The sequence below is a fragment of the Enoplosus armatus genome, chromosome 19 (genome assembly GCF_043641665.1).
Source record: "Enoplosus armatus isolate fEnoArm2 chromosome 19, fEnoArm2.hap1, whole genome shotgun sequence".
Lineage (NCBI taxonomy): Eukaryota > Metazoa > Chordata > Actinopteri > Centrarchiformes > Enoplosidae > Enoplosus > Enoplosus armatus.
The window spans coordinates 8,939,893-8,950,800 of NC_092198.1; the positions used below are offsets into that span (position 1 = coordinate 8,939,893).

Consider the following 10,908-nt stretch of genomic DNA (forward strand, 5'->3'; position numbering starts at 1 on the left):
ACTGGAATACATCAAATCAAATACAACCATGTTTTCACTTTGCAATTTAGATGAGGAGAAATTGCAATGGTAAAATTCTAAATATACTGGGTGCTTAAATGGTAGGAGCACAGGCAGACCAGCGACAATACTTGCTACAAATTAGAATACATCAGAATGAAACAATTGACTGAGAAGATTGTGCAAATATAAATTAAAGTACACTTTAATTGTGATTTAGATGTTTAATATCAGTTATTTGCAGCGTGGCTGAATAGCCTCTTTACCATTAGTATCCCAGAGAGACCGAGTAACATGCAAGGAACACATGGCAAGCAGGGTGACCCTGAGTGTGAGAGCAATGGCGGAAGAGCAGGAAAACGGGTTGGCAGAAAAAGCAGATACAGCAGTTTCACATCTTGGTGCAGAAAAGTATCAAAAAACATTCCAATAGTAGGGGTTGTGTTTGAAGGCGATAGAATCAGATAGATACCAACTTTTGTATGGCCAACTTAAATCATGAATGTTGATGAATAAGGACCTGAAGAAATGTTACTACGAGGCAGATTTTTGTTTTTGTTCTCTATACAGATGCCTCACTCTTGAAAAAAGAAAATAGATCATTACTGCTCTTTAGATAAAAATCAGATTTAGTTTTTCTTCCATCTTTGAATTTCTAGCTGCTATTCCTTCCTTTAACATAAAGGTGTTAAATGACACATGGTGAAGCCTTTGGGGGTTGGGTAAAGCATCAGAACTCCACCCATTCTACAAATGGCAAGTCCTTGATTGACAGGAGGAACATGTGTTCATCCACCATCAGCGGTAGCAACCCTCCTCAAGCCATGAGGCTGTCTTTAACAAGGGGGAGAAAGATTTCAAATATACCAGCAGGAAATAATTTCCACGATACATAAATTCAAATTTTATATTTTTGTATGTTTTAGCACAAGAAGCATAATTATGAATCCAGAATAAGATTTTATTTAACATAATTTAATATGTGCTTTCCTTTAGATGCCTGAGAAAGCTGGACATGTTGCGGAGGAGGAAGTGGAGACCTTTGCCTTCCAGGCTGAGATTGCTCAGCTTATGTCCCTTATTATCAACACCTTCTACTCAAACAAGGAGATCTTCCTTAGAGAGCTCATCTCCAACTCCTCAGATGTAAGTAAAATCAGCATTTTATCACCATATGTCACCTTTGTTTTTCAAACGTAAGCAGACCCTGCATGTATACAAACATCTCTATTTTAACAAGCGTATGCCTTCCTCACAGGCCCTGGACAAAATCAGATACGAAAGCTTGACTGACCCAAGCAGACTCGAGTCCTGCAAGGAGCTGAAGATTGAAGTCAGGCCCGACCTACATGCTCGTACCCTGACCCTGATTGACACAGGTATCGGCATGACCAAGGCTGACCTGATCAACAATCTGGGCACAATTGCCAAGTCTGGCACCAAGGCTTTCATGGAGGCTCTGCAGGCTGGAGCCGACATCTCCATGATTGGTCAGTTTGGTGTGGGTTTCTACTCTGCCTACCTGGTGGCTGACAAGGTGACAGTCATAACCAAGCACAATGACGACGAGCAGTACGTGTGGGAGTCTGCAGCTGGAGGCTCATTCACAGTCAAAACTGACAGTGGTAAGTTTTATTTCCCTAATTAATATAATGTTCCATTCAATAATTTGCCTTACTCACTGCTCTCATCATTGATTTTATTGCTTCTTTTAGGAGAGTCCATTGGCAGAGGCACAAAAGTGATCCTTCACCTCAAAGAAGATCAGACAGAATACTGTGAGGAGAAGCGCATCAAGGAAGTTGTGAAGAAGCACTCACAGTTCATTGGCTACCCCATTACACTTTATGTAAGTTCCATTAGAAATAATAATTGTCCATCTTAAAACCTAATAATAACAAACCTCAACATGACAATTCCTAATCCACCATTCTTTTCATGTATTCAAGGTGGAGAAGACAAGGGAGAAGGAAATGGACCTTGAAGAGGGAGAGAAGGAAGAGGAAGTTGAGAAAGATGCTGCTGAGAACAAGGACAAACCTAAGATTGAGGATGTGGGCTCCGACGAGGATGAGGACACAAAGGATGGAAAGAACAAGAGGAAGAAGAAGGTCAAGGAAAAGTACATTGATGCTCAGGAGCTGAACAAGACCAAGCCAATCTGGACCCGTAACCCTGATGACATCACCAATGAAGAGTATGGAGAGTTCTACAAGAGTCTCACCAACGATTGGGAGGACCACCTGGCTGTCAAGGTAAGCTAAGTCTACTGGCAATAAACGTGCGAAAAGTGCCACCAAACTACTTTTCTGCAAAATGTTTTTTTTAAGCCAGTGAGTTCATACTTCATTCTTGTCTCTGCAGCATTTCTCAGTGGAGGGTCAGCTGGAGTTCCGTGCCTTGCTGTTTGTACCCAGAAGGGCTGCATTCGACCTCTTTGAAAACAAGAAGAAGAAGAACAACATCAAGCTGTATGTGCGCAGAGTCTTCATCATGGACAACTGCGATGAACTGATTCCAGAGTACCTCAGTAAGTAACATTATTACTACCTATTCACATACAAATTCCAATCTAAGCTATTAAAGACCTTAAAACTATGCACTCTAGCTCCCATAAGTCATAATTATTATTAAGATTATTGTGTTTTTAACTTTAATACATTCATTTTGTCTGGCTTTGGAAGGCTAAGCAGTCTTTATCTTCTCTATTCAGATTTCATCAAGGGTGTGGTGGACTCAGAGGATCTGCCCCTGAATATCTCCAGAGAGATGCTGCAGCAGAGCAAGATCCTGAAAGTAATTCGCAAGAACCTGGTCAAGAAGTGCCTGGAACTCTTCACTGAACTCGCTGAGGACAAGGACAACTACAAAAAGTGCTATGAGCAGTTCTCCAAGAACATCAAGGTAGGCTGATCCATCTGAATTTTTATTTTATTTCTTTAACTTTAACTCTTCAGGAAGTAAATTTGAATTTCACGTTTAATGTTCAATATAAGCAACACGTCATTGTATGTTTTAGCTTGGCATCCATGAAGACTCTCAGAACAGGAAGAAGCTGTCTGAGCTGCTGCGCTACTACACCTCAGCCTCTGGAGATGATATGGTTTCCCTGAAGGACTATGTTTCACGCATGAAGGACAACCAGAAACACATCTACTACATCACAGGTAAGCTATTCAATTCCATTTCCATTCTTTTCTTTTAATACTATTGCTCAAAAGTTTTCTCAATAGTGATTCAGTAATTAGCATATTGATTCAATTAATTTACATTAACTCTCACAGGTGAGACCAAAGACCAGGTGGCTAACTCTGCCTTTGTGGAGCGCCTTCGCAAAGCCGGCCTTGAGGTTATTTACATGATCGAGCCCATCGATGAGTACTGCGTCCAGCAGCTGAAGGAGTTTGAGGGCAAGAACCTGGTTTCAGTGACCAAGGAAGGCCTGGAGCTGCCTGAGGATGAGGAAGAGAAGAAGAAGCAGGAGGAGCTCAAAAATAAATTTGAAAACCTTTGCAAGATCATGAAGGACATCCTCGACAAGAAGATTGAAAAGGTAATGGAAATGACAGAAACATTATCTCATCTATTTTATTATTCCTTTCCTATTATGCTCATATATTATGGTTAATTTTGTTTGATCTTGACAATAATACAACATTTCATTATTGACAGGTCACAGTCTCCAACCGCCTGGTCTCTTCCCCCTGCTGCATCGTCACCAGCACCTACGGCTGGACGGCCAACATGGAGAGGATCATGAAGTCTCAGGCCCTGAGAGATAACTCCACCATGGGCTACATGACAGCTAAGAAGCACCTTGAGATCAATCCTGACCACCCCATCGTGGAGACCCTGAGGCAAAAGGCAGAGGCAGACAAAAATGACAAGGCAGTAAAGGACCTGGTCATCCTCCTGTTCGAGACTGCCCTGCTGTCTTCAGGATTCACACTGGAGGACCCACAGACACATGCCAACCGCATCTACAGAATGATCAAGCTGGGTCTTGGTACGTATTTTTCTCCCTGACTACTGACATCATAGACATTATAATGTCTGCTTATTATACATTAATAAGTGGCTTTGGTTGCTAATGATTCCTTCTCATTCACAGGCATTGATGATGATGACTCAGCAGTTGAGGACATCATTCAACCTGCTGATGAAGATATGCCAGTGTTGGAAGGAGATGATGACACATCCAGAATGGAGGAAGTTGACTAAAATTCTTAATAGACTCTTCCCTGCTTTCTTAATTTTTATTTTTGTAAGTTGTATTCCTTCGTCAAATAGACATTTCATTCTAACACAACTCCCACCTCTTAAACATTATTAACTAGACAATACAAGGGAATTAATGGAATTAATGTAGGCCACAGTGTGGCTTAGTCTACACTGTGTCTGCTGCTTATATAAAACTACTGACAACCATTAAGAGTAATATGAAGTCACTGGGAAACTGGCTTATGTCTCTTTTTGTAACTATTACATTTTCTATGAAATGCATTCAAATTTGTAATAAAAAATATTTAGAAATAAGACCTGCAATCTCGTTTATTGAGTCTACTGCATGCTGAATGTATATATTCATAACATATTTATAGATTCATAACACAGGTGGAGTAACTTTCATCAACTTCATCATCGTTTTGTTCGATGTTCTGGAATTTTCAGTGAGCACTGCATGGTTCACTTTAGTTTCTACACTCGCACGCCTCCCCTCCTTCAGTCCCGCCCCCTCTAGCCAAGAAGCGTGTGCACACATCATGATTGACAGTCCGTTGGGCCTGTCAGCGACCATCACCGAGCTATAGAGAGGGAAGATTCCAGATGATTCTGGAAGCTCAGGTCGGGATTTCTCGAACACTCGTTAAGGGTAGAAAAGCAGCGCGGCCACCGGTACAAATCTCGCCCGTCGGGTTGCCTGAGACTTCGAACGACCTCCGCATATTTCCGGGTTTTCGATAGACTGAGGGCCAAGGTAAATAAATTCAATTTTTTTTTTAAATAATGTTAAGTTAGTTCAACGGAGATGCCAACTGATAAAATACTACACACTTTGACATTCATGGTTAATATTAGCTCGTTAGCTTAGTTGTTAAATATAGCTATAGTTTAGCCGTTTGCCATCGATATTTTATAACATGACGATGATAAAACATTCTGAGATGTCTGGATGCAAATGGTGATGTATGAAGTGAAGATAGCATAAAACGTAGTTAATGTACATTGTGTTATAATCAGATTATGCCAATACAATCACCATAGGCATGTTTTTTTTTAATATATATCTACATCAAGGTTTGTAACGGTTATTTCAACGTGGTTTCCTTGACATGGCAGCGTTATTTGCACATGTGAAAACTTTTTCCAACACTGTCTTTGGCAACTATCCCGCCCACATCACCTTTGCATCGCTCAAAGCTGGGTGACAGCAGCCACATGGTGCATTCGCGGTGCACTTGTCAGGTAGGGATTACGTTAAGTAGCCGCACAGTTTAATGAACCTAAATCAGATTTACCGAGCAGAGATATTTTTTGTCGGTCTATGTCCTCCTCTTCCATCACAGTGATTCAGTACAAGATGGGTGAAGCACAGGGGCATCATTCACAAAATGATAAGAGGAGGAGCTTTCGATTCCTATGGAAACTGCTAGAGAGTTCTGTTCGCCTCTTGGTACCTTCTAGAAACTTGCATTTCGCTTGGGAAACCGGAAGGTAGCGCCATTTCTGCTGACGCCGATCATGCTGATATGCAATTCTGGCCACATGCTCCTCTCTGATAAACCAATAACTAATCAGGTCAATTGCAGCAGGAGCGGATAACACACATGTAATTACACTGTCGTGGTTTATCTACATTTGTGGACTGAAATACAGTGATTCACCACGGTTGCCCCTTTCTATTGAGGTCTTGGTTGTGGAACCTAATAATATGAACTAAAACAATAATAATAAATAATAAAACAATTCATTTTCTATACTCTCCACATATACTTTTTGTTGTATTTGCCGAAAATAAAGTGCATATATGTAACTTGTGTAAAGGCAGAAGCAGATGGATTTTGGCTGATTTGCTAAAGATGGATTATAGGCAGGTGGAGCAGTGTGCAGAGCTGGACAGTCTGTCACACCACCTGCCTGCACAAGTGATACATGCTCACACATAAGCTGTCATTACTGATGCACAGCTCTGCTATTTCAGATAACTGATGATAAGTTTCAACTGATTATTTGGCCAGCGTTTTGATAATGGTACTTACAGCTAATGGACAATTTTAATGGATGCACATTGTGAAATATAATAGCCATGTAATAAATACTAAAAGTGTGTCAGAGGTATTGATTCAACTCTAAAGTAGTCATTGAGACTGGTGGTTTGCGGTGGTGTTGATTCTATTATATTGTATTGTAAGGTGTAACTTTAATTACTTACTCCTGGGTGATTGGCAGTGTTTGTTGTAGGTGTGACAGAGTAATGACTCACTGCTGCAGCCGATCCACAAGCGAATGAACGCGATTGCGCACACAGGTCCATAAGCTGCCTGTATAACTGCAAAGAAATAAATGAAAACAAGTACAATTATTGGGTCAGGTTTTAGTCGTACAAAACCATCCAACATTATTCCTTGTGGGAATGCATTCAGATCTATAATCCAATCCAAATGATTGTGTAGGCCTTTGTGCATTGTGCTTTAGAGATGCAAATGGGGCCAGCTGATGGGACATACCATTTATTGTATGTGTTTGCATGTGTAATCCTTGATATATGCATGTTCTAAAAAACAATATTCATGTGTTCCCTCTGTTTAGATGCCTGAATCACATGACCAACCAATGGAGGAGGAGGCTGAGACCTTTGCATTCCAGGCTGAGATTGCTCAGTTGATGTCCCTGATCATCAATACTTTCTATTCCAACAAAGAGATCTTCCTTAGGGAGCTTATCTCCAACTCTTCAGATGTAAGTTTATCATAGTATTAGTCTAAAGCTGATTTCTTAATCTCATGTTGTGTCAAAGCTTTAAATTTTAAGTGTAAATTTCTGTCAAAACTTTTCATTAATGGATTGTATTTCCTCCCTCCAGGCCCTGGACAAAATCCGCTATGAGAGTCTCACTGACCCCTCCAAGCTAGAGAGTGGCAAGGACCTCAAAATTGAAGTCATTCCCAACAAAGAGGAACGCACCCTGACCCTGATTGACACAGGTATCGGCATGACCAAGGCTGACCTGATCAACAATCTGGGCACAATCGCCAAGTCTGGCACCAAGGCTTTCATGGAGGCTCTGCAGGCTGGAGCCGACATCTCCATGATCGGTCAGTTTGGTGTGGGTTTCTACTCTGCCTACCTGGTGGCTGAGAAGGTGACAGTCATAACCAAACACAATGACGACGAGCAGTACGCCTGGGAATCCTCGGCTGGAGGCTCATTCACAGTTAAAGTGGACACCTGTAAGTAATGTAAAGGTCATTGCTTTGTTGCTATTTAACACGTTTGTTTTATTGGTAACCAGGGCTATCTGTAACATTTGACCCATCTTTTCCCCATATAGCTGAGTCCATGGGACGTGGAACCAAGGTGATCCTGCACTTGAAAGAAGACCAGACAGAATACCTCGAGGAGCGAAGAGTCAAAGAGATTGTGAAAAAGCATTCACAGTTCATTGGCTATCCCATCACACTCTTTGTAAGCACTCTTTTAAATTGTCTAATAAATTGCAAACTTATTTCACATTAGTTGACCTGGGTTAACAACGTAATCCAAACATGATGGCCATTGACTGAGTTATATTTTTATTCAGGTGGAGAAAGAGCGTGACAAGGAGGTGAGTGACGACGAGGCAGAGGAGGAGGAGAAGGAGAAAGACAAGGATGAAGACGAGGAGAAAGATGAGGACAAGCCCGAGATTGAGGACGTTGGGTCGGATGAGGAGCACGACCATGACAAGTCTTGTGACAAAAAGAAGAAGAAGAAGAAGATCAAGGAGAAGTATATTGACCAGGAAGAGTTGAACAAGACCAAGCCCCTGTGGACTCGTAACCCAGATGACATCACTAATGAGGAGTATGGAGAGTTCTACAAGAGTCTCACCAATGACTGGGAAGACCACCTGGCTGTCAAGGTAGGTCTCTTACTTATTTTTTTAAACGTATTGGGCACATTTATAATACAAGTAATATAATCACATTTGAAAACTGACCCTATAATTGACCTAATCAACCCTTTTTTCCCACAGCACTTTTCAGTAGAGGGTCAGCTGGAATTCCGTGCCCTGCTCTTTGTGCCTCGTCGTGCTCCCTTCGACCTCTTTGAGAACAAGAAGAAGAAGAACAACATCAAGTTGTACGTGCGCAGGGTCTTCATCATGGACAACTGCGATGAGCTCATCCCTGAGTACCTCAGTGAGTATTGACCCAAATGTGGAATCACTAGCTTGTACAATTTGTTCATGAATCACATAATCATTATAAATCATCTTAGAAATTTAAACATACTGCTTTATCTATCCTATCAGATTTCATCAAGGGTGTGGTGGACTCTGAGGACCTTCCCCTGAACATCTCCAGAGAGATGCTGCAGCAGAGCAAGATCCTGAAAGTCATCCGCAAGAACCTGGTCAAGAAGTGCCTGGAACTCTTCACTGAACTCGCTGAGGACAAGGACAACTACAAAAAGTGCTACGAGCAGTTCTCCAAGAACATCAAGGTTAGTGTCCTCACCTTGCACTGTGCAAGCTGCAAGTTTTCCTAATCTTGTCACTTTCACACTTCTTTAACAGACCTTGTAGCCTATGCTATGTTAATGTCATCACAAATCAAGCCAAATGTGATCTAAATTTTAGCAGGATGGAGCTTACTTGTGCTTGAAGTGCAAGGCTGAACAAGAACCTTTGGCATTTTAGTTAGTTACCGTTTGTTCCTGTAATGCTTTAGCCATCTGTCTGATCCTTTGACCCTATTGTCCCAATGTAAAGCTGCTTTGAGTCTTGTTTGGAGCTCCTTACTGCCATCTTCTGTTTAAATGGACCTTATAGACCAATATCAGTGTGAAGATATAATGTAATTTTTGCTAGAATTAAATGTCAGCTGAATTGATGTCTATTGATGCAATTTTGTCTTAAACTGCATGTTATTGACATTTAGTTTTATTTGCCTTTCAGCTTGGCATCCACGAGGATTCTCAAAACAGAAAGAAGCTGTCTGAGCTGCTGCGATACTACACCTCAGCTTCTGGAGACGAGATGGTTTCCCTGAAGGACTATGTTACACGCATGAAGGACAACCAGAAACACATCTACTACATCACTGGTGAGGATGCTCTTCATCTATAAACTGTTTGTGTTTAAAAAGCATTTTAAAATTTGGTGAAGTATGTTAATTCATTAATATATGTGTGATATTACATAAATGTTTGACAGCATTTCCATGTCTGTATTTCAGGTGAGACCAAAGACCAGGTGGCTAACTCTGCCTTTGTGGAGCGCCTTCGCAAAGCCGGCCTAGAGGTCATTTACATGATTGAGCCCATTGATGAGTACTGCGTGCAGCAGCTGAAGGAGTTTGAGGGCAAGAACCTGGTTTCAGTGACAAAGGAAGGCCTGGAGGTGCCTGAGGATGAGGAGGAGAAGAAGAAGCAGGAGGAGAAGAAGGCTCAGTTCGAGAACCTGTGCAAGATCATGAAGGACATCTTGGAGAAGAAGGTGGAGAAGGTGAGCATATTAATCAATTCAAAGCTCTAAAGCAACCCCATGAGGTGTTGTATAACATTCTATTGTGTATAATCCACTATTGTGCAAATAAGGCAGAAAATGGTATTAATTCTTGATTACCTCCACAGGTCACAGTCTCCAACCGCCTGGTCTCTTCCCCCTGCTGCATCGTCACTAGCACTTATGGCTGGACGGCCAACATGGAGAGGATCATGAAGGCCCAGGCTCTGAGGGATAACTCCACCATGGGCTATATGGCTGCTAAGAAGCACCTTGAGATCAATCCTGACCACCCTATCGTGGAGACCCTGAGGCAAAAGGCAGAGGCAGACAAAAATGACAAGTCTGTGAAGGATCTGGTCATCCTGCTCTTTGAGACTGCCCTGCTGTCTTCAGGATTCACCTTGGATGACCCCCAGACGCACTCCAATCGCATCTACAGAATGATCAAGCTGGGTCTTGGTGAGTATCTGTTTGTATCTCCACAATGTAAAGCTTGCGTGATATTTTTAACCGTGCTTCATGCAACATACATGTTACATACTTCTACTGTGCCAATAAAATTATTTAAGATAAACCTGGCTTCACTGACTCATAATCTGCTACCTTCCTCCTTTAGGTATTGATGAAGATGATCTGACACCAGATGAAACCACCTCTGCTCCCACTGAGGACATGCCCCCTCTTGAAGGGGATGATGACGACACATCCAGGATGGAGGAGGTGGACTAGGTTTCTATTGCCTGCTAGCTTTCAGATGTAGTGTTATATAAAATTTAAAGTTAAATGTTGTAAATGAGCCTGGAAACCCCCCGCTTCAACCCCTTTTTGACCAAGTTCACTGTTTCCCCTTGCATAGACCATGCAGTTCAGATTCATTCCTTTTAGACCTTTCTTTTTTGAAATTGTCACTTTTTGTATCTTGAGTTTTATCAATTGATTTTGTTTTGTATTTATTGACATTCCAATGTGTGTTCTTACTTTAACTGTAAATATATCAAAATTGATACGGTTACTTGAAATGGGTGGGACAAATAAAAAATTTAACATGTTAACAAGTCATGTTTTGTTCATCCCTACTGACTTTTGATACATTTACAACAGATGAGTTACCTATCCATTGTTTTAAGTAGTTAATTGCCGAGTACAGTACAGTATTAATTTCTAGTTGAAGATAAATAACATCCGTGTCATATTTT

The 10,908-nt window shown here is 41.3% G+C and overlaps 2 protein-coding genes across 3 annotated transcripts; both read left to right on the plus strand.

Moving 5' to 3' along the window:
• The first annotated feature begins 996 nt into the window (after positions 1 to 996).
• hsp90aa1.1 (heat shock protein 90, alpha (cytosolic), class A member 1, tandem duplicate 1) lies at positions 997 to 4,487 on the plus strand. 2 transcript variants are annotated; one of them, XM_070925612.1, is made up of 11 exons: positions 997 to 1,146; positions 1,259 to 1,333; positions 1,466 to 1,625; positions 1,716 to 1,849; positions 1,950 to 2,255; positions 2,365 to 2,530; positions 2,714 to 2,904; positions 3,020 to 3,167; positions 3,285 to 3,553; positions 3,673 to 4,006; positions 4,112 to 4,487. In XM_070925612.1, the coding sequence occupies exons 1-11, from the start codon at positions 997 to 999 to the stop codon at positions 4,219 to 4,221; spliced, it is 2,043 nt and encodes a 680-aa protein (XP_070781713.1). In that variant the 3' UTR covers positions 4,222 to 4,487. The 2 variants fall into 2 exon arrangements, with proteins under 2 accessions (XP_070781713.1, XP_070781712.1); XM_070925611.1 differs by having other exon boundaries at positions 1,259 to 1,625.
• A 391-nt stretch (positions 4,488 to 4,878) lies between these two features.
• On the plus strand, positions 4,879 to 10,729 carry hsp90aa1.2 (heat shock protein 90, alpha (cytosolic), class A member 1, tandem duplicate 2). Its single transcript, XM_070925759.1, has 11 exons — positions 4,879 to 4,978; positions 6,811 to 6,960; positions 7,085 to 7,451; positions 7,553 to 7,686; positions 7,802 to 8,122; positions 8,237 to 8,402; positions 8,516 to 8,706; positions 9,161 to 9,308; positions 9,441 to 9,709; positions 9,838 to 10,171; positions 10,329 to 10,729. The coding sequence occupies exons 2-11, from the start codon at positions 6,811 to 6,813 to the stop codon at positions 10,439 to 10,441; spliced, it is 2,193 nt and encodes a 730-aa protein (XP_070781860.1). The 5' UTR covers positions 4,879 to 4,978; the 3' UTR covers positions 10,442 to 10,729.
• Positions 10,730 to 10,908: the final 179 nt, after the last annotated feature.

Bases quoted from the DNA above. Each gene is read 5' to 3' on its own strand.
- hsp90aa1.1 (XM_070925611.1), top strand. From the start codon at position 997: ATGCCTGAGAAAGCTGGACATGTTGCGGAGGAGGAAGTGGAGACCTTT. The intron at 2,531-2,713 runs GTAAGTAACATT...TTCTCTATTCAG, and splicing joins ACTGATTCCAGAGTACCTCA to ATTTCATCAAGGGTGTGGTG. The intron at 3,168-3,284 runs GTAAGCTATTCA...TAACTCTCACAG, and splicing joins ACACATCTACTACATCACAG to GTGAGACCAAAGACCAGGTG.
- hsp90aa1.2 (XM_070925759.1), top strand. From the start codon at position 6,811: ATGCCTGAATCACATGACCAACCAATGGAGGAGGAGGCTGAGACCTTT. The intron at 8,403-8,515 runs GTGAGTATTGAC...CTATCCTATCAG, and splicing joins GCTCATCCCTGAGTACCTCA to ATTTCATCAAGGGTGTGGTG. The intron at 8,707-9,160 runs GTTAGTGTCCTC...TTTGCCTTTCAG, and splicing joins AGTTCTCCAAGAACATCAAG to CTTGGCATCCACGAGGATTC.